At 48.1% G+C, this 23,613-nt stretch overlaps 1 protein-coding gene, 2 long non-coding RNA genes and 1 other non-coding gene across 4 annotated transcripts; 1 reads left to right on the plus strand and 3 right to left on the minus strand.

The window, feature by feature from the left end:
* Positions 1-36: 36 nt before the first annotated feature.
* LOC144341202 (uncharacterized) lies at positions 37-22,860 on the minus strand. The gene is made up of 2 exons (XR_013417988.1): positions 22,542-22,860; positions 37-1,875 (listed from the first exon to the last, which is right to left on the minus strand). It is a non-coding gene; the product is annotated as an uncharacterized LOC144341202 (long non-coding RNA).
* Positions 6,775-8,749, plus strand: BTG2 (BTG anti-proliferation factor 2). Its single transcript, NM_001266234.1, has 2 exons — positions 6,775-6,993; positions 8,285-8,749. The coding sequence occupies exons 1-2, from the start codon at positions 6,852-6,854 to the stop codon at positions 8,617-8,619; spliced, it is 477 nt and encodes a 158-aa protein (NP_001253163.1). The 5' UTR covers positions 6,775-6,851; the 3' UTR covers positions 8,620-8,749.
* Positions 9,135-20,586, minus strand: LOC144341203 (uncharacterized). Its single transcript, XR_013417989.1, has 2 exons — positions 20,306-20,586; positions 9,135-14,184 (listed from the first exon to the last, which is right to left on the minus strand). It is a non-coding gene; the product is annotated as an uncharacterized LOC144341203 (long non-coding RNA).
* On the minus strand, positions 20,039-20,142 carry LOC114674842 (U6 spliceosomal RNA). Its single transcript, XR_003725925.2, has one exon. It is a non-coding gene; the product is annotated as a U6 spliceosomal RNA (small nuclear RNA).
* Positions 22,861-23,613: the final 753 nt, after the last annotated feature.

Genomic DNA, 23,613 nt, shown 5'->3' on the forward strand with positions numbered 1-23,613 from the left:
ATTGGAAGCTCTGTAATAAAGGTGAAATTAGAGATGACGATTTTGAGATTTATTCTTTATGAGGAGATGTAAATTCAAATACCTCCAGAATCAAGGCAGGTAATGTAAATGAGGATTAAGTATAATTAAAAAAAAAAAAAAACAGCATTCATCCTTACTAAATGGCAAGTACCACTTTGTCTCAGCAGGGATGCAGTAGGTAATGGTGGAGACTGTGGTGAGCTAGAGGACATACTCCCTGTCTTAGGGGCCAGTCATTGCCAAATAGAAGTGTGGGATCAGTGTTAACAGATCTTCTGGTTTTTACAGAGAAATTCTAGATGTTTTCATTTTGACACTTCCTAATTATTAAATGTTCACAACGAATTTTTTAAGTGCTTAAACACTACACAGACAAAACCATTTGTATCTATGTTCAGCTTTGCCTTGAGGGGTTCCAATTTGTGACTTCCGAGCTGCACAGATGGGATTCAGGAGAGAGAGTTGAGTGAATTGAGAAGAAATCCAGGGGCTGCACTGTGAAGAACCATGGCCCTCCCAAGCACCCAAGCTTGCCTGGCGGTGAGCCCAGGGCTTAGAGAGACCCTGGTGCTTTTGGCCACTGGGTGTTTGGTGAGCTCCCAAGTTGGTGGCAGCAAGTGAAGCCTGCACCTGCCACGGCTATTTCTGCTCATCAGCTGGAAATCATGTGGGTAGCCTCTGAGGTCCTGATACCTCCGGGGTTAGATGCCACCTTGGGGAGGGGCCTGCAGCCTTCACTCCACCACTCCGTGTAGTCACTTTCATCCCAAACTGTGAAGATGCTCTCTACCCAGGAGTGTCTGAGTCCTGGCTGGAGTGGGCATCTTGTTTAACACATCTTAGACACTTACTTTGTATCAGGACATTCTTCTGTTGTCTAATTTAAGTGCTTTTTGTACAATTTAATCTTTTTTTGCTGCTTCTATCTTCAGAACAAGTGGTGGAATGGGTTACTCTTTAGCTTCCACACTCTTCTTCAGCCTTCAGTAGGGTCTCAAAAAGCCCCAGGCTGGGCACGGTGGCTCACGCCTGTAATCCTAGCACTTTGGGAGGCCAAGGAGGGCAGATCACAAGGTCAGGAGTTCAAGACCCGCCTGACCAACATGATGAAACCCTATCTCTACTAAAAATACAACAACAAAAAAAATTAGCTGGGGTGGTGGTGTGCATCTGTAATCCCAGCTACTTGGGAGGCTGGAGACAGGAGAATCGTTTGAACCCGGAAGGCAGAAGTTGCAGTGAGCCAAGACCGCACCACTGCACTCCAGCCTGGGTGACAGAGCGAGACTCTGCCTCAAAAAAACAAAAAACAACAAAGTCCCATCTCAAAAAGTGTCCTCAGGGATGTAAAACTTGTTACCTGCAGATTAGAAAGCTGTTTGCTTACTGATGTGTTAGCAAGCCTTCCTTCAGTCTAGATGGGTAGTTTTCTGCTTACCCTCAACCCTAATCATCTTTGCATTATCTATTTCTGTCCCTACTCTCAGTTCATTCTGGGGTGGAGGAAGGGGTTCAAACCAGAAATATTAAAAATAGCTACCTTCCTGTAGTTCTCATTAGCAGGTTTTAGAGACAATGTCATTTTCTCCTCTTCTTAAATTCTCTTCTGATTCTAAAGAATGACTCCCAGACTGGCTGGCCTAGAACTGACCTTGAAAGGTTCAACTTTGTGAGAAACTGATAGTGAACCCCCAAAGATGTCCTGATCGTTACCCAATGATGCTTGCAAAGAGTTGTGATATATTTAGCAGTATTTCCACCCTGATTAGGAAGTGAGGAAGAGGCAGCTGGTCTTCCCCGGGTGATGTTTCTTATCAGCTCTGGTCAGCACAGTCAAGTTGTCACCAATGAGGTCTGTTAAGAGGAAAGATCAAATTAGTATTTGCACCAGCTATACTCAGACATACTCCACCAAAATGTACACTCTATCATAACATTTCACAAGACGTCCTTCTTCAACAGATACCATTGTATGTGCTTATTAACATAGCGAACACATATCCATATTCCCTGCTACCCACACACATCAGAGCCCAAGTGCAATCTAAGTATGTATGCTCACTCAAATATATATACTAATAACTCCCTAACCACACTGACACACACACACAGACCAACAAAAAATACACTCTGCATGGTGTAGAAATGACCTGATGTTATCCTCCTAGAATATCTCAGCCCAGCCTCTGCCTGCCTCACTCAACCTCAGGTTTCTACCTGTGCTCAGAAAATTGAGGCAACCAAGCCAAGTCCCCACAGGCCCAACAGGGCTCTGGGAAAGACAGAAATTACTTACAAAGATCCAGTTGCTTCTGAGCTGGAAATGGAGAGCAGGGCTGCATGCTAACCCCACAAACAGCGCCAGCACAGAGGCCTGAGGAGTGGGACCCACTTCTGAATGGGAATATGGTCTGAAGAGAGCAGGTGGGTCACTCCTGAGTGGGTCACACAGGTGGGCCATGCAAGTAGGCGAGGTGAGCAACCAGGACTAGAGGAATCAATAGGTCTGAGGTCAAATGGGACAGAAGTTCTGGTCCAGATGAGGCATAAATGAAGTCCACCCTCACTTCTACCACCCCATTCCCCCTCTTCAGTGGGTGAAGTCACTGGTCAGCACATGTCAACATTTAAAGTTCAAAATTCAACCCAAGACCCTTGGGTGGGAGTGGAGGGAGGGAGAGAAGAATGAGGAGGAAGAGGAGGAGGAGGAAGGGCAGGAATGGAGAAAGAGAAGCAGGAAGGACAGGTGGGGAGGGAGAGGCGACCCATTCTCCTTATCTTGCTGCTCAAACAGCACCTTGATTATACCAAGGAATGGGAAGCAACAGGCAACATGCAAAGAAAAAAAGCAGGGATGACAGCTTGACTTTTAGAGCTTCTAAGGATTCTAGTCCTAGCAATTTAAGAGCAGTTTCAGGAAATTTCAAAAACAGTTGGGACTACTATAATGTATTTGTTCAGAAATTGATTGAGAACCTAAATCCAGAGTTGAGTACAATTACACCGTATGCATATGTATATTTTTAATTAATTATTTTTTATGTTTTGAGATGGATTCTCACTCTGTTGCCCAGGATGGAGTGCAGTGTCGTGATCTCGGCTCACTGCAAACTCTGCCTCCTGGGTTCAACCGATTCTGCTGCCTGAGCCTCTGGAGTAGGCTTTACCAGCGCCCGCCACCACACCCAGCTAATTTATTATTATTATTATTATTATTATTATTACTTATTTTTAGCAGAGACTGGGTTTCGCCATGTTGGCCAGGCTGGTCTCAAACTCCTGTCCTCAAATGATCAGTCTGTCTCAGCCTCCCAAAGTCCTGGGATTACAGGCATGAGCTACCACACCCGGCTACGCTGTATATTGACTTGGGAACTTTGAATGTGAGATAAATTAAGCTTCCTCTCCCTAGGCTTGTGTATAGAAAGAAAAGAGGAGAGTCTGGGCACAATGGCTCACACCTGTAATCCCAGCACTTTGGGAAGCCGAGGTGGGTGGATCACGAGGTCAAGAGATCGAGATCATCCTGGCCAATATGATAAAACCCCACCTCTACTAAAAATACAAAAATAGCTGGGCATGGTGGCACATGCTTGTAGTCCCAGCTACTCGGGAGGCTAAGGCAGGAGAATTGCTTGAACCCGGGAGGCGGAGGTTGCAGTGAGCTGAGATCAGGCCACTGCACTCCAGCCTGATGACAGAGCGAGATCCCATCTCAAAAAAAAAAAAAAAAAAGAAAAAAAAAGAAAAAGAAAAGAGGAGAAAGCGGGGGCACTGCCTTCTGGTATTTATGGATCATATCTGCCCTACACAAAGTTCACAAACTAATCACCAATGAGGAGGCCAAGACACACCCCGGGTAACGGTGGAGACAAAGGGTTCCAGCCTCCCGGCTCCTGTCCCATTCACTACATCATCTGCAATGACAGCTCTGTAGGACGGCGGCCCATGCAACAGCAGCAGAAGGGCACCACAGTCTAATGAAAAGGTCCCATACTTGAAGTCAGAAAATTTGGTCCCAGTCCTGGTTCTCTTGAGAATTCACTGTGTGGCCTGGTGAGTGACAGAAAAATCTACATAAGGACAGAATTCTATTTTCTAAAGCAAAAAACAGGTGAGGGGCTACCACAATATTTTTTTCAGCAGTGCAGTTGCAAGAGATGTTAGGCATCTCCTACGACTCACCCCTGTCACAGACATACCCAGGAAGATGGTTGGTGTTTTCAGATTTAGGTGCTGAATGACCCTATATAGCTGTCTATATCTTGACCTATTTCCCTGACTTCCTTAGTGGTTGACCTTGGTCAGTTCTGGCCTTGCTGACACCTGGTCTGTATGGTTTGGTATATCTTTAAGTTAACTTGTTTCCAGGGTCAGCCCTGTTTCCTGTAACAAATAATTCTTTCCCCTCAGTGAGGAGAAATAATGGCCTCATCTGGCCTGATCCAGCGTTTGGGGAGAAGCCAGTGAAAGAGGCCGTCTAAGAGATACGTTTAATGCCAAAATATTAGAATTTGGGGTCGTTTTGTTATATGAAGCAGTAGAGCAGCATATTTGAATTCTGAATTGTCCCAGAAATGTGGGACATGTGAGCATAGTAACCTGTTTTCAAGTAACTTGCAAACTGTGGTTGAGTCTCTAAAAAGATCACTAACAATGCCAAATGATAGATTGTGAATGCCCAGTGAATGGTATGGATGACTAACTCAGCCTCGAGAGAATGGTCAGCATAGGCTTTCAAGGTGGAAGACCAATATTACACTGTACCTTCAGCAGTGTGAGAGATTGAGGTGGGGGTGGGGCGTGGTAGAGACAATGATGTATGCAGGAGATAAGGACATGAGCCACGGAGCAGCAAGGTCATGCATGTTCAGGCATGCATGGAATGGGGACCACGTTACAGGGCAGAGATGGGGATCATGGGCAAACTGTTGAGGGATCCAGGCTGTAGATTCGCTGTGATACTTAGAGGGCAGTGAGAAGAGTGACCCTGGAACACAAAGTAGCAGAAACCTAAAAAAGCAGATGGGGCTAAATTATGAAGGGTCTTAAACATTAGGCAAAGGAGTCTGGACTGGAATTAGTAGACCAATCTGGGAGGGGATGTTTCGGAATGACCTGATCAAGAGAAGAGCTAGGGAATTAAGTATTTTACCAAGGGAACTCCACTAACAGTGGGAAGGGTGGCCTGGGGATGGGACTGGATGGAATCCACTGCAACCATCTAGACAGAAAGAAGCAACCGATTTGGGGACTGGATCTGGGGAGCAAAGCACAAGGAGAGGCTGACCTTTCTGTACAGAGTGACTGGGAAATGATGGTATGGCTGACAGAAATGGAGATCAAGAGGGAGCTAGCTTTGGAGAAGACAATGGGCTTCCGCTCACATTGAGGTGGTGGCTGGACATCTGAGGGAGAGGACAGAGCTGGTGGGAACAGGAGCAGGATGGAAAGACAGGAGGACAGACTGTGCAGATGAGAAAAGTCACTGTAAAACAGTAAACATCAAGGCAGACTACATGCATAGGACCTCTCCAAGGAAAGGCAGCCTAGAGAAAAGGGAGGAGGACTGAGGAGACATAGTGTGGGGAACGGGGCAGGAAGGGATCCAGGGCCAGCACAGCCAGGCAGTGGGGTGGAGAAGCCTGGGGCATAAGGAAAAAGGACAGGGACACTGCTTCCAGAAGGTGGTCAGAGGGTTCAGAGTTCAAGGAAAATAAGAATTTACAGAGGCCATTGGGTTTGAGTCACCTTACAAACACTGGGCATCTGTATGCCAGACCCTGGGCCAGGCTTCGGGGTGTTGGGTAGAAGTTATCCCCATTCGGAAGACATCCACCGAGTGCCTGTGATGGTGGCGGTCCCTGAGTGTGGAAGAGGGAGACTGAGGCCGGATTCTTTCTCGAGAAGGTCCAATCCACAATAAGGAAGGAAGACGGCTGGGGAAGGAGGGAGTGGACGGAAAAATATGTACAGTTGAGAGCAGACTACTAATTCAAAAAAATTAGCACTTAAGGAAAGTGAGAACTAGAAAAATAAGTTAAGAAGACAAAAGTCTTGCAACACACCCCCTACCCCTATCCACCATAAAACTTAGACTTGAATGTTTCTCAGCAAGAGAAAAGGCATTGCTGCAGAACGGAACTTGTTGTGGGAGGTGGGATTACTACGGAAATAAGCAGAAGACAGCCTCCCTTTCCAAAGAGCCAAGAGGAACCCATTTCATCTAGTTAAGAGACGAGGCAAAGAGGTAAAATGGTGACAACACGTCCTGGTGAGTGGTTCTGACCGTGTATGGTTGGAAAATGCTGTGGGAATCCGAAAGGGGAACCACCTGGGAACGGTTCTGGGAAGCCTTCTGGTGGTGTCACCGAAGGCTTCTCGGAGGAGGTGGCCTCTAACCCGAGCCTTAAAAATGGGAGGAGAGGCGAGGCCGGGGCCTGCCCGGCGCGGAGTACTCGGGAGCCTCCTCCCCGAGCCTCGCTTTCTCCTCTCGTCTCGCTCAGCTCAGCTGGGCGCAGGTTCCTAGCACTGACGTCAGCGAGCGATGACCTCAGCGCCGCCAAGGCTGCGAGGGCGGGGGCTGGGGTGGCGGGGGCGGGGAAGAGCGGCGGAGCGCGGGGCGGGGCGGGGCGGGCCCGAGCCCCGCCCCCATCCGTTGGCCGCGGCCAATGAGCGCCGCCACCGGTTGTCCCCACCTCCCTGGACCTCCTGAAAAAGGCGGCCCGGGGAAAGTCCGGGCAGAGCCCGAGCAGTGGCCAGGGCAGCGCTGGCTTGTGGACCCGTACTTCCCGCCCGAGACCTCTCACTGAGCCCGAGCCGCGCGCGACATGAGCCACGGGAAGGGAACCGACATGCTCCCGGAGATCGCCGCCGCCGTAGGCTTCCTCTCCAGCCTCCTGAGGACCCGGGGCTGCGTGAGCGAGCAGCGGCTTAAGGTCTTCAGCGGGGCGCTCCAGGAGGCACTCACAGGTGAGCGCGTGCCGAGGGGCCTGGCGCCACCGGGGGTCGGCCCCCTCCCTGCCAGGGCCGTCTTTCCTTTACTCCTGCGGCAGGGTCACCCACAGGAGCAGCTTTGGGACTCGGTGGCCCTCCTCCGACCCCCGGGGCGGCCCGCAGTCCCCAGTTTCCTGGGTCTTCCTCCCCAACCCTGTGCTCGGGTCTCGGCCCGTGGCTGTTCTGATGGGGCGCGCCCCTCCACGCTCTCGGAGGCGCAAACCCTGGTCCTGGAGTGCCAGCCCGAGTCCCCAGCTTATGTCCCGGTCTCATTACGGGCTCGTCTCCCTCGCTGGACCCTCGAGATCTTAAGACCCTCGATGGATGTTGTTGCGGGCCGCCCGGTCGGCCGAGGGGTCCCGATGAGGGAAGAAGGTGCAGTCGAGCCTTTTCAACAACTCGGAGTCCCAGTGCCGTTCTTCCTGCCGGTCGGGGTGCGCTGTGCCTGGGGCAGTCCACTGGTTGCTGACTCGCTTCAAGTTGGAATTTGGGCCCCCTTTGTGTTCTCTTTGGTTCCCCTTAGCCATCTGCCACCTATTGTGGTAGGGAGGAGAGCCTGGTAGCTGGTGACCCTGCCCTGCTGGCCTTCGAGTTGGGAGGTGAAGAGATAAGCAGCCCGCTCGCTGGCTGGGGAGAGACCTCTCTCCCAGCTGTTTCTAGCTGGTTGCTGTCAGTTTGGGGAAGCGATAGCCATCTCGGAACGCACCCACACAGACCCTGCCTTCTGAGAAAAACAGATGTTTCATCAAAACAACCCAGTTTTCACTCCCTTGGGCACTGCTAAGGAAGGTTCCCTGACTCTTCTGAAGGAAGCAGAGGGAACACAGGGTGGGAGGCCCAATTACTTGCTGTGGACCCAACAATGTTGGCAGCCTTCCTGGCCCTGAAACTTCAGCTCACAGGTCTCCAGAGGCCCTGCCTGGACATGCCAGCCCCAGTCACACCCTTCCCTCCTGAAACTGGGGGTGTGCCAAAAGCAATACACTGGCCACTGGAGAGTACCCCAGAGCTCTGGAATCCCCTCCCAACATACACACACACACACACACACACACACACGTTCTGGAAGCAGGAAAGCAGATCTCTCCCGCTTCCATAAAATTTTCTCTGCTAAGTGGCAAGAGGGTCCTGGAACTCAGAGGAATCCACCTCCCTTACTTAAAGGGCCCCTTCCTCTCCTGTTCCTTGACCCTCCTCCCTGCTCTGTGGTAGTATCCATGGCCCAGCTGCTCTAACCAGGGCATCTCCCCCCGTCCTGTCTCCACAGAGCACTACAAACACCACTGGTTTCCTGAAAAGCCGTCCAAGGGCTCGGGCTACCGCTGCATTCGCATCAACCACAAGATGGACCCCATCATCAGCAGGGTGGCCAGCCAGATCGGACTCAGCCAGCCCCAGCTGCACCAGCTGCTGCCCAGCGAGCTGACCCTGTGGGTGGACCCCTATGAGGTGTCCTACCGCATTGGGGAGGACGGCTCCATCTGCGTCTTGTACGAGGAGGCCCCAGTGGCCGCCTCCTGTGGGCTCCTCACCTGCAAGAACCAAGTGCTGCTGGGCCGGAGCAGCCCCTCCAAGAACTACGTGATGGCGGTCTCCAGCTAGACCCCTCCGCCCCCGCCCTGGGCGCCGCCGTGCTCATGCTGCCGTGACAACAGGCCACCACATACCTCAACCTGGGGAACTGTATTTTTAAATGAAGAGCTATTTATATATATATTATTTTTTTTTTAAGAAAAGAGGAGGAAAAAAACCAAAAGATTTTTTTTAAGAAAAAAAATCCTTCAAGGGAGCTGCTTGGAAGTGGCCTCCCCAGGTGCCTTTGGAGAGAACTGTTGTGTGTGCTTGAGTCTGTGAGCCAGTGTCTGCCTATAGGAGGGGGAGCTGTTAGGGGGTAGACCTAGCCAAGGTGAAGTGGGAGACGTTTGGCTAGCGCCCCAGGAAGATGGGAGAGGGAGCGAGCAAGATTAGCAACTGTGAACAGAGAGGTTGGGATTTGCCCTGGGGGAGGAAGAGAGGCCAAGTTCAGAACTCTCTGTCTCCCCCAGCCAGACACCTGCATCCCTGGCTCCTCTATTACTCAGGGGCATTCATGCCTAGACTTAAATAATACTATGTTATCTTTTTTTTTTTCCTTTTTCTTTTTAATTATACTTTATATTTCTTTTAATTTTCTAATGAGGTCCTGGGCAGAGAGTGAAAAGGCCTCTCCTGATTCCTACTGTCCTAAGCAGCTTTTCTTGAAATCATGACTTGTTTCTAATTCTACCCTCAGGGGCCTATAGATGTTGCTCTCCAGCCAGGAATCTAAAGCTTTGGGGGTTTTTGTTTTGTTTTGTTTTGTTTCTGAGGGGGGAGGAGGGAACTGGAAGTTACTGGGGTTAGGATGGGAGGGAACTCTGCACAAAACCTTTGCTTTGCTAGTGCTGCTTTGTGTGTATGTGTGGCAAATAATTTGGGGGTGATTTGCAATGGAATTTTGGGACCCAAAGAGTATCCACTGGGGATGTTTTTTGGCCAAACTCTTCTTTTTGGAACCACATGGAAGTCTTGTTGCTGCTGCCATGATCCCTTTGAGAGGTGGCTCAAAAGCTACAGGGAACTCCAGGTCCTCTATTACTGCCTTCTTTTCAAAAGCACAACTCTCCTCTCACCCTCTCCTCCCTCTTCCCTTCCAGTCGGGCCGTGGAGCTACCCTATTTTCTAGGACAAGAGTTCTCAGTCACTGTGCAATATGCCCCCTGGGTCCCAGGAGGGTCTGGAGGAAAACTGGCTCTCGGAACCTCCTGATGCCCTGGTGGGCTTAGGGAACCATCTCTCCTGCTCTCCTTGGGATGATGGCTGGCTGGTCAGCCTTGCATGTATTCCTTGGCTGAATGGGAGAGTGCCCCATGTTCTGCAAGACTACTTGGTATTCTTGCAGGGCCGACACTAAATAAAAGCCAAACCTTGGGCACTGTTTTTTCTCCCTGGTGCTCAGAGCATCTGTGGGAAAGGTTGCTGTCTCTCTCAGTACAATCCAAATTTGTCGTAGACTTGTGCAATATTTACTGTTGTGGGTTGGAGAAAAGTGGAAAGCTACACTGGGAAGAAACTCCCTTCCTTCAATTTCTCAGTGACATGGATGAGGGGTCCTCAAAAGACCTCAAGTTTCCCAAACCGAATCACCTGAAGAAGGACAGGGCTAGGGCATTTGGCCAGGATGGCCACCCTCCTGCTGTTGCCCCTTAGTGAGGAATCTTCCCCCACTTCCTCTACCCCCAGGTTCCCCTCCCCACAGCCAGTCCCCTTTCCTGGATTTCTTAACTGCTCAATTTTGACTCAAAGGTGCTATTTACCAAACACTCTCCCTACCCATTCCTGCCAGCTCTGCCTCCTTTTCAACTCTCCACATTTTGTATTGCCTTCCCAGACCCTGCTTCCAGTCTTTATTGCTTTAAAGTTCACTTTGGGCCCACAGACCCAAGAGCTAATTTTCTGGCTTGTGGGTTGAAACAAAGCTGTGAATCACTGCAGGCTGTGTTCTTGCATCTTGTCTGCAAACAGGTCCCTGCCTTTTTAGAAGCAGCCCCATGGTCTCATGCTTAATCTTGTCTCTCTTCTCTTCTTGATGATGTTCACTTTAAAAACAACGAAACCCCCGAGCTGGACTGTTGAGCAGACCTGTCTCTCCTATTAAGTAAAAATAAATAATAGTAGCATGTTTGTAAGCTATTCTGACAGAAAAGACAAAGGTTACTAATTGTATGATAGTGTTTTTATATGGAAGAATGTACAGCTTATGGACAAATGTACACCTTTTTGTTACTTTAATAAAAATGTAGCAGGATAAACTTGTGTGGCGTAGAGAAGATAAAATTCTCACATTGTACATTTGCGTTTCCCTTTCAGATCCAAATCCTTTCTTTGCGTTTAATAGTATTTCTCCTCAGTTGCACTCAATCTACAGCATGTGGGTGGCATAAAAGAAAAATCTGGTTGTATGGCTGGGCCATTTCCAAGCATCCCCTCTTCCCTGGAAAGTAGCTCGTTACTTCCCTGTTTTTGTTGTTTTTTTTGTTTTGTGTGTGTGTGTGTGTGTGTGTGTGTGTGTGTGTGTGTGTGTGTATTTTTTGTTTTTGTTTTGTTTTTGAGACAGGGTCTCGTTCTGTCGCTCAGGCTGGAGTGCAGTGGTGCAATCTCAGCTCATTGCAACCTCTGCCTCCTGGGCTCAGATAATTCTCCCACCTCTGCCTCTTGAGTAGCTGAGACTGCAGGCATGTGCCACCACACCTGGCTGATTTTTGTAATTTTTGTAGGGACGGGGTTTTGCCATGTTGCCCAGGCTGGTCTCAAACTCCTGAGCTCAAGTGGTCCCCCTGCCTTCGCCTCCCAAAGTGCTGGGATTACAGGCGTGAGCCACCATGCCCAGCCTACTTCCACCTTTAATGAGGATTCTAATTTCCCTGTGAAGATGCTAGAAGTAACAGGGTTCTAGTCTGAACATTCCCTAGTCTAGTCAGATCTCCATCTTATGCATCTTGTTTTTTTGTTTTTGACAGTCCTTCATTTCATTCATTCATTCAGTCAGTCATTCATTTAGCAAGCATGTATTGTCAGTAAGTGCTAGGCACTGAACATATTAAAAATGATTAAGACAGAGCCTGTCTCAATAATCAGGGTTTGGTAAGCAGCAGGTAATGAACTCCTTCCCAGGCTAAGGCAGGATTGTTGGCAATTCCCAGTAAAGGTGCTCTTGTCATCTCTGGGGCTGCCATTTGCTACCCACCATACTTGTCTTGTTAGACAAGAGCAGCTAGTCCTCAGGATCTATGCACTGGAGCTGAATGCCAATGCTGCAGGTTAGCCAAAGAGCAGCTACTTCTGACAGCAAACACTGGAGTGAGAGCCAAAAGTTTGTGACCAATTTATAACTCCCTTTGGCTACATGCAAGGAAATAACAGTTTTTATCCTCCCTGACTTTTGAGTTCTTTCCATGAGATTTTTGACACAAGCCGAGTTTCCCACTGAGGGCAAGTACATTCCCGACCTGGTCTAGTTTTTTCTTGGCTGTAGGTGAGCTGTATTTATTTATTTATTTGTTTATTTATTTGAGATGGAGTCTCGCTCGCTCTTGTCGCCTAGGCTGGAGTGCAGTGGTATGATCTTGGCTCACTGCAACCTCCGCCTTCCGGGTTCAAGCGATTGTCCTGCCTCAGCCTCTGGAGTAGCTGGGATTACAGGTGCCCGCCACCATGCCTGGCTAATTTTTGTACTTTTAGTATAAGAGACAGGGTTTCACCATGTTAGCCAGGATGGTCTCGAACTCCTGATCTGAGGTGATCCGCCCGCCTTGGCCTCCCAAAGTGCTGGGATTACAGATGTGAGTCACTGCACCGGGCAGTGACCTGTATTTAAACTAAATTTTACACATGTTGCTTCATATAAAATGACAACTCCCCCAACTTCATTTCATACCTCCATGACCTTTATCAACAAGCATATAGTTTTCTCTAGGTGTGCTATGTTGGAGGTAGCCCAGGGAGACTGTGTGTGCTATGCCTGTATTGAGTGAGGAGGGTAGGGGAGCCAGGGATGGGGTTAGGGGAGGCCAGGTCATTTGTATCATAAATAGAATTTGGTTAAATTCATTGTATCAAGGGGTTGTTAATTGAAAGGAGTAGTCCCACTTTTATTTGTAGCTTCTGAAATAAATGTCTTAGACACTTGCTTGAAAGGACCTACTTTTTTGGATGTAAGGACAGGGTTAGTGTTGAGAGATTTTTGCCCACCCTCTTTTGAGCGTTTGCTACAAAGTCAGCATCTATCTTCCTGATTCCTAAAAAGCCTTGCTCATGAAGAATATTTCCTTGTTTAGTGGAAAGCCTGAAATTCAGGGAAGGTTGGAGACTGAGAGGACCCTTCACCCACTTCTGTCTCTTCAAGTCAGGGGAGCCACAGCACGGCAGATTCGCCTTTGGGCCAGTCTCGGCTCTTGCTAAACTAGTAGTTCCTCAATTTACGTGAGAGCATTCTGTGATCAAGCAATGTGTTTTCTTTTTAGATATGAACCAATTTCAGTAAAACTGGAGCACACCCCTTGGCTACCTGGGGGTACAGGGGCTCTGGCCTGAAATTGCTTGAAGAGTTGCAGTTCGTGGCTTTCATGTGTTCAGGGACTAGGCACTGGTTGGTCTGTTCTGCTTCCATCTTCTCCACTTGGTAAGCAGTGCCAGCTTGGGAGACCTGTGGTCAGTCAGCTGTTTTTGAATGATAATGCACCTCCCCAGAGAGTGCAGACAAGGCTCTGCACACTGCAGATTAAGAGCCCATCCTGGATCCTGATAAGGAGTTCTGGGTGGGGGAGTCCTTGGTGCTGCAACAAACAAGTCCCAGGAGGAAGAAACCCACTTCTGTAGGCCTGACTCCTGTAAGGAGCCTTTGGTAAGGAAGGTGAGGACTCCGGTGTCCTGGCCCAACAAAGATTGGTGCAACAGAAAGAGTTCTGGACTGGGAGGAAGAATGTATGGGTTGTGGTCCTGGTACTTCCTACTTAGCTGTGTGAGTTTGGACAAGTTCCTCAGCTTTTCTGTCTAAAAAATTAGGGGGTTGGCTGGGTGCAGTGGCTCATGCCTGTAATCCCAGCAGTTTGGGAGGCCGAGGCGGATGGATCACTTGAGGCCAAGAGTTCAAGACCAGCCTGGCCAACATGGCGAAACCCCATCTCTACTCTAAATACAAAAATTCGTCAGGTGTGGTGGCGTGTGCCTGTAGTTCCAGCTACTCAGGAGGCTGAGGCAGGAGAATCACTTGAACCTGGGAGGCAGAGGTTGCAGTAGCCGAGATTGAGTCACTGCACTCCAGCCTGGGCGACAAAGCAAGACTCTATCTCAAAAAAAAAAAAAAAAAGCTGGGAGCAGTGGCTTACGCTTGTATTCTCAGCATTTTGGGAGGCCAAGGCAGGCGAATCACAAGGTCAAGAGTTCGAGACCAGCCTGGCCAATATGGTGAAACCCCATCTCTACTAAAAATACAAAAAGTTAGCTGAGTATAGTGGCAGGCACCTGTAATTCCAGCTACTTGGGAGGCTGAGGCAGGAGAATTGCTTGAACCTGGGAGGCCGAGGTTGCAGTGAGCCGAGATTGCACCACTGTACTCAATCCAGCCTGGGCAACAGAGTCATACTCCGTCTAAAAAAAAAAAAAATTAGAGCTTTGGATTAAATGACCTATGTTCTTTTCTTTGGCTATTTATTTATTTATTTATTTCTTGAGACAAGGTTTCACTCTGTTGCCCAGGCTGGAGTACAGTGGTATGATCACAGCTCACTGCATCCTCCATCTTCTAGTCTCAGGTGATACCCCTGCCTCAGCTTCCCGAGTAGCTGGGACTACAGGTGTGGGCTAATTTTTTGTTATTTTTTTTTAGAGATGGGGTCTTGCTATATTGCCCGGGCCAGTCTCAAACTCCTGGCCTCGAGCAATCCTCCTGTCTCAGCTTCCCAAACTGCTGGGATTACGGTTCTCACCCAGTCTTTTTCAGCTTTTGATTCTAAATCATCCCTTCCCGTTATACTGCCAATCACTGGGGGGCAAATTAGCATCATTATTGTCATTACTATCAGTTAGTTGAACTGAAAGGTAATTTGGGCTGCGAAGTACAGTAATTAATAACTTTTTGCTTGGGTCAGACTCTTGCCTGATAAGGTTTCAGTTTGCAAACACCGTGAAGCAGTACTACAAAGAGGTTAGGAGCTCAGGCTCTGGTGTTAGGCTGCCTAGGGAGGTTTAATCTCAGCTGTACCACCCACCTATCCACTGTGCAACCTGGTGGCTAGTGACTTCAACCAGGCCTCAATTTCCCCGAATATAACCCACTTCAAAATGTTGTTACGAAGATTAAATGAGATCCATAAGCTACTTATAATTGTCCTGGCACATTTAAGTACTCAACGAAAAGAGAATACTTGTTCTTTCTTTTTTTTTTTTTTGAAACAGAGTTTCATTCTTGTTGCCCAGGCTGGAGTGCAATGGAATGATCTCCAGTCACTGCAACCTCTGCCACCTTGGTTCGAGAGATTCTCCTGCCTCACATGGGCAATGACTTCATGACTAAAACACCAAAAGCAATGGCAACAAAAGCCAAACTTGACAAATGGGATCTAATTAAACTAAAGAGCTTCTGCACAGTGAAAGAAATTACCATCAGAGTGAACAGGCAACCTACAGAATGGGAGAAGAGTTTTGCAATCTACCCATCTGACAAAGGGCTAATATCCAGAATCTACAAAGAACTTAAACAAATTTGCAAGAAAAAATCAACCCCATTAAAAAGCGGGCAAAGGATATGAACAGACACTTCTCAAAAGAAGACATTTATGCAGCCAACAGACACATGAAAAAATGCTCATCATCACTGGTCATCAGAGACATGCAAACCAAAACCACAATGAGATACCATCTCACGAATGGTGATCATTAAAAAGTCAGGAAACAACAGATGCTGGAGAGGATGTGGAGAAGTAGGAATGCTTTTACACTATTGGTGGGAGTGTAAATTAGTTCAACCATTGTGGAAGACAATGTGGCGATTCCTCAAGGATCTAGAACTAGAAATACCATTTGACCCAGCCATCCCATTACTGGGTATATATCCAAAGGATTATAAATCCTGCTACTATAAAGACACATGCACACGTATGTTTATTGCAGCACCGTTCACAATAGCAAAGACTTGGAACCAACCTAAATGTCCATCAATGATAGACTGGATTAAGAAAATGTGGCACATATACATCATGGAATACTATGCAGCCATAAAAAAGGATGAATTCATGTCCTTTGCAGAGACATGGATGAAGCTGGAAACCATCATTCTCAGCAAACTTGTTTTTTTGGACAGAAAATCAAACACCGCATGTTCTCACTCATAGGTGGGAATTGAACAACGAGATCACTTGGACACAGGGTGGGGAACAACACACACTGGGGCCTGTCGGGCGGTGGGGGACTGGGGGAGGGATAGCATTTAGGAGAAATACCTAATGTAAAAGATGAGTTGATGGGTGCAGCAAACCAACGTGGCACATGTATACCTATGTAACAAACCTGCACGTTGTGCACATGTACCCTAGAACTTAAAGTATAATAATAAAAAACCTAAAAAAAAAAAAAAAAAAAGAAAAGAAAAGAGATTTTCCTGCCTCAGCCTCCTGAATAGCTGGGATTACAGGTGCTGCAACTATGCCCAGCTAATTTTTATATTTTAAGTAGAGATGGGGTTTCACCATGTTGGCCAGAGCTGGAATCCAACTCCTGACCTCAAGTAATCCACCCACCTCAGCCTCCCAAGGTGCTAGGATTACAGGTGTGAGCCACCATGCCCAGCCTGAGAATAGTTGCTCTAAATAGAAATTCACATCTTCTTAAAGATTCTGAAGAGGGTTCTAAAATGAAAGGTACTAAAATGAAGAAGAACACTCTGGCATACTGCTAACTAGAAGGAAATCATTATTAAAATCATAGCACCTACTAGTACCTTCAAGAATGGCTACAGCTGACTGGGTGCGGTGGCTCACGCCTGTAATCCTAGCACTTTGGGAGACTGAGGCTGACGGCTCACGAGGTCAGGAGGTCGAGACCAGCCTGACCAACACTGTAAAACCCCGTCTCTACTGAAAATACAAAAATTAGCTGGATGGTGGCACGCACCTGTAATCCCAGCTACTCAGGAGGCTGAAGCAGGAGAATCACTTCGACCTGGGAGGCGGAGGCTGCAGTGGGCTGAGACCGCCCCAGTGCACTCCAGCCTGGACGACGGAGCGAGACTCCGTCTCAAAAAAAAAAAAAAAAAAAAAAAAAGAATGGCTACAGATAACACCATCCGAGGAGCAGCCTGTGGCCTCTTCCCTACAAAGATGATTTTCAATCCTTTGTTTAAAAACATGCACAGGGCTGGGCGTGGTGACTCAGGCCTGTAATCCCAGCACTTTGGGATGCTGAAGAGGGTGGCTCACAAGCTCAGGAGTTTGACACCAGCCTGGCCAAAATGGCGAAACCCTGTCTCTACTAAAAATACAAAAATTAGCCGGGCGTGGTGGCGCATGCCTATAATCCCAGCTACTCAGGAGGCTGAGGCAGGAGAATTGCTTGAACCCAGGAAGGTGGAGGTTGCGGTGATCGTACCACTGCACTCCAGCCTGGGTGACAGAGCAAGACTCCATCTCAAAAAAAAAAAAAAAAAAAAAAAAAACGTAAAAAGAAAAATTAAAACAAAACAAAACAAAAACATGCACAGGCCAGGCATGGTGACTCATGCCTATAATCCCAACATTTTGGGAGGCCATGGCAGGTAGATCACTTGAGCCCAGGAGTTTGAGACCAACCTGGGCAACATAGTGAGACCACATCTCTACATTAATAAATAAATAAATAAATAAATAAATAAATAAATAAAATAAAATAAAATAAAACAAAACATGCACAGCCCAGGCTGTGGCAAAGAAAATATGCACAATCCAAAAGCCCTTTCTAGGGTCATATGTAGCCCACAGTAGGGACTCTAAAAGTACCTGCTGAATTAATGATTGATAACTGAATGAACTCATGTCTGACTTCTGTCATTCTTGTAGAAATGTACAGTATCCTTGCAAGGCATCTGACGTCATTGGTGGGCCACAGGGCAACTTTGATCCATTGGCTCCACTGGTCTGCTTGTGGATTAATACCAAACTGAGCTATGTGCTCGTTTACACACAAGTGGGTGGGGAAAGTTTTCTAGTAGCAGCTTTACTTACCTCCACTCGGCCCAACTGTGGAGTACACCACAGGTTCTCCCTTCCCAGAAGAGAAATAAATGGGGAAGCTGAGAAGGGCAAGCCTGAGCTCTCTGGCTTTCTCTCCACACCACTTCTTTGGCAAGAAAAATGTTTGAGCTCAGTCTAAGAGGCTACCAGGGCCCTGGATAAGGATCTTATACAAACGAGTGTGCCCTGGATATGCAGCCAATCCATTCCCCTGATGTGAGCCTAGATCTCTGGGCCCCAGCAGCTCCAAGCCATTTTGTTCCCAGTGGTTCTTCCATTCTCCACCCTCATTCCTATAAACAAGAATGACCCTTGATTCAACCCTTGTCCAGTAAACTGCAGAGGTTGCCTGGGGCACATCAGATAAGAAGAGGTAATAGCTGGGTGAGTTTGGAGCAAGAGCTGCTTTACTTAACATCACCATCAGGGAAGGGCCATTTAAAATTTGATGGGCACGGGAGTGAGGGTGGAACCAGGCAGCAGATAAGTGAGGCTGGCTGGACAAAAGCCAGGGTAAACTTGAGGAGTGAGCTCAAACCTTGTCTGAAAAGAGCCCCTGTTCCTTAACTCCAGTCCACTGCAATCATGAGAGGCCAGTCATGAGGCCAGTGATTTCAGAGATTGTAATTTTCAAGAGCAGCCTGAAATGTAGATGTTTATTTGACATCTCCCTAAACTCTAATGATGGCAACTAATTTTTTGAAAGTGTTAAATGCTGTTTTTTTAAAGTACATATCTGCGTGTGCTCCCAACTTGTGGCCTGTGATGTACCTGGGGCACCTGGGAATGGGATATAGGGGTTTTCAACCCTACTCCCCAAGCTAGGAGTGAATCTCTGCGTTGGGGACCTCAGTGGAAGGTTGTCCCTATGGCCACAATCTCTAGGAAGGAGCATTCTGGCATGTTCCTGATAGAAATGAGGGCACACAAGGGGCCTCTTCACCCATAAAATTAGACAAAAAGCAGCTCTCTCCACTTTCAACTGGTGGTACCCATTAAACTTGCGCTTGGGACTGCAGCCTCCAGGCCTTTGCTCAAGGAATGCCCTGTCCCCTTCCTATCCACCTACTTTAGCCAGGTTCACTCACGTTTTCAAGTTCACACTTTCCCAGTGTTCACTGTTCACTGTTCGCACTTTCAAGTTCACATTTTTCAGTGACATCTCCCCTTCACAGACTGGGCTATGCGGCCTTCCCTTGAGTTCCCATGATGTTCGGTTTTATAACCCTGAATATATAGCCAGAATGTAGTCCAGAGACCTTGCCTGAACAGTGTACTAGTGAATACTGGTTGAACAAATGAATGTCAAAGTTGCCAAGAGTGGAGGCTAGTGGATGATAGGAATTTAGATTAGGGGTGGAAGAAAAAAAATTAAGCCCATTCACCTATTTTGAGCTGGGACTCACTAGGAACCTGTGATTGCACCTTAAGAAAACTTGGTCCTCTGAATCTTGCAGGCTTTTAGGTCTTTAAGCACCTCTCAGTGAAATGTAAATGTCACTTGGATGTGGGTGTTCACACTTTAAATCATAATGTGGGAGAGCCTTCGTTATCAATTAACTCCCTAAGTGGATTTACCCAAAAGGTAACCACCTGGAGAGAAGAAAGCTGGGCTGACGCCAGGAAAGGACTCTGGCCTCGGCGGCAGGAGAGGGAGAATGGATTCCACAGCTACTAAACGCTGATTCTATCCAAAGAAATCCTTCCCAATCTCTACTTTGGAGGCTGACTGGGGGCTGATGGAACTGGCACTGGGGTAGGAGCTGTTAGGAAATAGGGGGCCTAGCTTCAGGGCTGACAATAACTTGTAATAGAAGTCTTCGATATCTTGAACAAGTCCCTTTAGCACTCTGAGCCTCAGTTTGCGTTTTGTTTCCTTCCTTCTTTCCTTCCTTTGAAAGTGTTTAGTTTATAAATCATCTCATGAAAAATCCACAATGACTGCAGATAACATCATTGCACCACCTTTTCTCCTTCGTAAGCCTCAGTTTTCCCATCTGTAAAATGAGTCACTTGTGCTAAATGATCTCTTACCATTCTATTTTCGTTTCCACATGGAACAGAAAAAAAAAAATCTATTTCTTCTGTTCTATTTCCTGCCAGCACATAACCCAGGTCTTGTCCTCTGTTAAACATTCATATAATAGCCCCCTGCCCTCCTTGCCCTACCACCGGACTGACCATCATCCTAGGACAACACAAACTCTATTTTCTTTTTTCCCCCAATTTTTTTAATTTATAAAAATATGGAATGCTTCACAAATTTGTGTGTCATCCTTGCGCAGGAGCCATGCTAATCTCCGTATTGTTCCAATTTTAGTATATGTGCTGCCGAAGCGAGCATGCAAACTCTATTTTCATCATGCCATTCCCTTCCTGCTGACTTTCTTTGCCATTCTGTATCCCTAAGATGGGAATCCTAGGGCTCTTTCAGTCTTTCCAACCCCAAACTCCTTGTGCAGCAGCCCAACCAGCCAGAACCCCTTACCAAATTGTCTCCTGCTCACCTTTCCTTGCAGCTCTGCCGACATCTGCAAGTTTCTGTACTCTGCCAATTGACATGGCACAAATCACTTTCTTCTAGGATGTGAGCAGTACTGTGTGCTGAACACTCACTATTGCCAGGGACTCTGCCTGGTGCCTTACACACAGTATCTCTAATGCAGTCTCTGAGATCTTATGACCTCAGATTCACAGATGAAGAAAGCAAGACACCAGTAACTAGAAGAGGGAAGTGGTGGAAATGGGTTTAAAACCTACGTGCGCCTGTCTCCAGCATCGATGCTGTTTTCCTTTACCACTGCCTCTTCAGGATGCCTTCCCTGAATAATTCCACTTGTCCTCTATATACGTTCTTACCTCAGGGATTTCCAGCATTCATGCATATGGTTTAAAATGGCTCACATCTTTATGACATATTTCTTACTTCAGAACCCCTTAAAGATGTACACACATAGTTTACTACTGTTCACACTTTTTATGGCAAACACAGCACATTGCTTTGTGTGTGTGTGATGGAATCTCACTCCTTTACCCAGGCTGGAGTGCAGTGGTGTGATCTCGGCTCACTGCAACCTCTACCTCCCAGGTTCAAGCCATTCTCCTGCCTCAGCCTCCCAAGTAGCAGGGATTACAGGCACGTGCCACCACACCAGGCTAACTTTGTATTTTTAGTAGAGACAGGGCTTCCACATGATGGCCAGGTTGGTCTCAAACTCCTGACCTCAAGTGATCTGGTGGCCTCGGCCTCCCAAAGTGCTGGGATTACAGGCGTGAGCCACCGGGCCGGCAGCACATTGCTTTGAGTTGATGTCTGATGGCTCTGCAAGCCCTTCTCCCCTCTCCAACTGTCGTCACTCACACCTCCATGGCAGGAACCACTGTGTTCTATTTCCTTTTTCACCTCCATGTGCTTGTCTACCACTCTGCACAGAGCAGGCCTAAGTACACTGACTACTGGATGAAACATACGGGTTGAACAAACTACAGTATGGTCCTCAGGTAGCCATGGGGCAAGTGTTCCCTCCTCACCACCCCTCCATCCTCCCACTCTAAACCTAAAAGGAAAAGTGCTCTATTTGGGAATCTCCTAAGAGGGAGTGAAGGAGCTCTGTAAGCTAAGCCAGCCTGCATACATGGTTCCCGGCACAAGGTCTACACACTAGTGAGCACGTTCTTGGGTGGATGCTGATGGCAGGGCTTCATTCGATCTTGGTGAGGTCAGTTCCACCCTGAACCTCAACAACCTGAAATCATAAGCAGTAACGAGGCAGACACAGATGGAGATCTAGGTAAGTTTGGAAAAAACTGGAGACTTATCTTTGGAATGAGCTTTCACATTACATGGGCTTTCACATCACGTGGGCTGATGAAGACTGATGATTCAGTCTTCATGCCTGGACCACAGATTTACTTTTACATGGTCCACAGAGGTTCAGAAGCTCTGGCTGAGGGTGAGGAGGCAAAGCCTTCTGAAGAGTCTGTCTTGTATGACTGCTCTTGTCCTTGCTCAAGGCAAGCTGGTGCTAGAGAGGGATGATCCCTTTACTGTGTATGTGTTAGTGGGGGACTGAGAGGGGGATGGATCATTTCAGCAACTCAGCTGTTAGTTCCCAGCAGCTGGTGGGTGCTGTGAGAAGTGCAATTAAGCGCCTAACCCCCCTCCCCCAGCTCCTCCCCAGCCTAGCTCCTCCCTTGCAAACCCTTTCTTCGTGGGCAGACTGTTCCCTTGCCAGCTGCCTGCTCCTCCAGGTGTTTCCTGTACTCTCTATTTACTGGCTGGGGTGGCAGAGGGCGGAGAGAGGGAGTCTGTTTTGGCTTCCTGTTAGCCAATGGCAGTGGGTGTGGGGAAGGCTGGTGCTCCTGTATCTAGGGGGAGTTAACCACAAGCAGCAGCTGCCTCCTGACACCTGCCTTTCTGAGAGCATGTAAACAGTTAGGGGACCAGGGAGGAAGAAGGCCTCCTGAGCAGGGCAGACACTTCTGTCGGGTCAGGCTGGAGGAGGTCATTTCATAAGCTCCCAACCTCCATTCTTTCCAGGGGGAAAAGGGTAGGGTCAGGGCCTAAAGTGTCAGTCACCCCAAGGACCTTGGGCCACCCTGGACTCTAATCCCTACATGAGAAGCCCAGGTAGTACTGGGTCTACCTCCGCTGTCTACCTGCCATGAAATGGACGGCACTGCCTCCCCAGGCAAAGGCCAGGAGGGGACGGCAAGATCTTGGCAAAGCCTCCATTTCCTTACCTGAGACCTGAAACAGCTACACATTCTCCATCTTCTCCGAGGTCCCCAAATCCAGCCAGCTTGGTGCAGAGACACTGTCATGGGTTTCCCCCTGGACACTCTTCCCAAGAAGGCAAGACAGTATTTTTGGTTCCAGTCTTTCCAGTCCAGTTGAAATGATACACTCGTCTGTGTATGTGTGATCCTTCCCTTCTTTCCTTCCCTCCCTCTCTTCTTCCCTCCCTCGTCTCCTCCCCTCCAGTTCCCTCCCCTCCCTTCTCCTGCACTCCCCTCCCCTCCTCTCCCCTCCTCTTCCCTCCCCTCCTCTCCCCTCCCCTCCTCTCCCCTCCTCTCCCATCCTCTTCCCTCTCCTACTCTCCCCTCTTCTCCTCTCCTCCTCTCCCCTCTTCTCCTCTCCTCTTCTCTCCTCTCCCCTCCTCCCCTCCTCTCCCCTCCCCTCCTCTCCCCTCCTCTCCCCTCTTCTCCTCTCCCCTTCTCTCCCCTCCTCTTTTCTCTTTCCCGGACAAGGTCTCACTCTGTCACCCAGGCTGGCATACAATGGCATGATCTTGACTCACTGCAGCCTCAAATTCCCGGGTTCAAGCAATTCTCTTGCCTCAGCCCCCGGAATAGCTGGGACTATAGGCATGCACCACCACACCCAGCTAATCTTTGTATTCTTTTATAGAGACAGGATTTTATCATGTTGCCCGGGCTGGTCTTAAACTCCTGAGTTCATGCTATCCACCTGCCTTGGCCTCCCAAAGTGCTGGGATTACAAGCTTGAGCCACCATGCCTGGCCTCCTCAGAGCAGTTCCATAGTGTTGACATTATTACCTTTAGACTATAGATGAAGAAACAGGCTCAGAAGGTTAAGCAAATTACCTATGGGCACAGTGCTTGTAACTGGCAGTCAGGCTTGAATCCAAGACTGACTGAATAAACAATAAAAATTACAGCAAAAAACCCAGGGTTTCTTCTATTTCTTCTTGTCACACTTAGTTCTCTTGTCTTCTGGAATCCAGAAACTTTTACACAAAGCCACAGTTCACTTTGCAGATAGCCTACATAAGATGAGTAGTCTGGCATCCC

The sequence above is a fragment of the Macaca mulatta genome, chromosome 1 (genome assembly GCF_049350105.2).
Source record: "Macaca mulatta isolate MMU2019108-1 chromosome 1, T2T-MMU8v2.0, whole genome shotgun sequence".
Classification (NCBI taxonomy): Eukaryota; Metazoa; Chordata; class Mammalia; order Primates; family Cercopithecidae; genus Macaca; species Macaca mulatta.

Bases quoted from the DNA above. Each gene is read 5' to 3' on its own strand.
- BTG2 (NM_001266234.1), top strand. From the start codon at position 6,852: ATGAGCCACGGGAAGGGAACCGACATGCTCCCGGAGATCGCCGCCGCC. The intron at 6,994-8,284 runs GTGAGCGCGTGC...CTGTCTCCACAG, and splicing joins GCTCCAGGAGGCACTCACAG to AGCACTACAAACACCACTGG.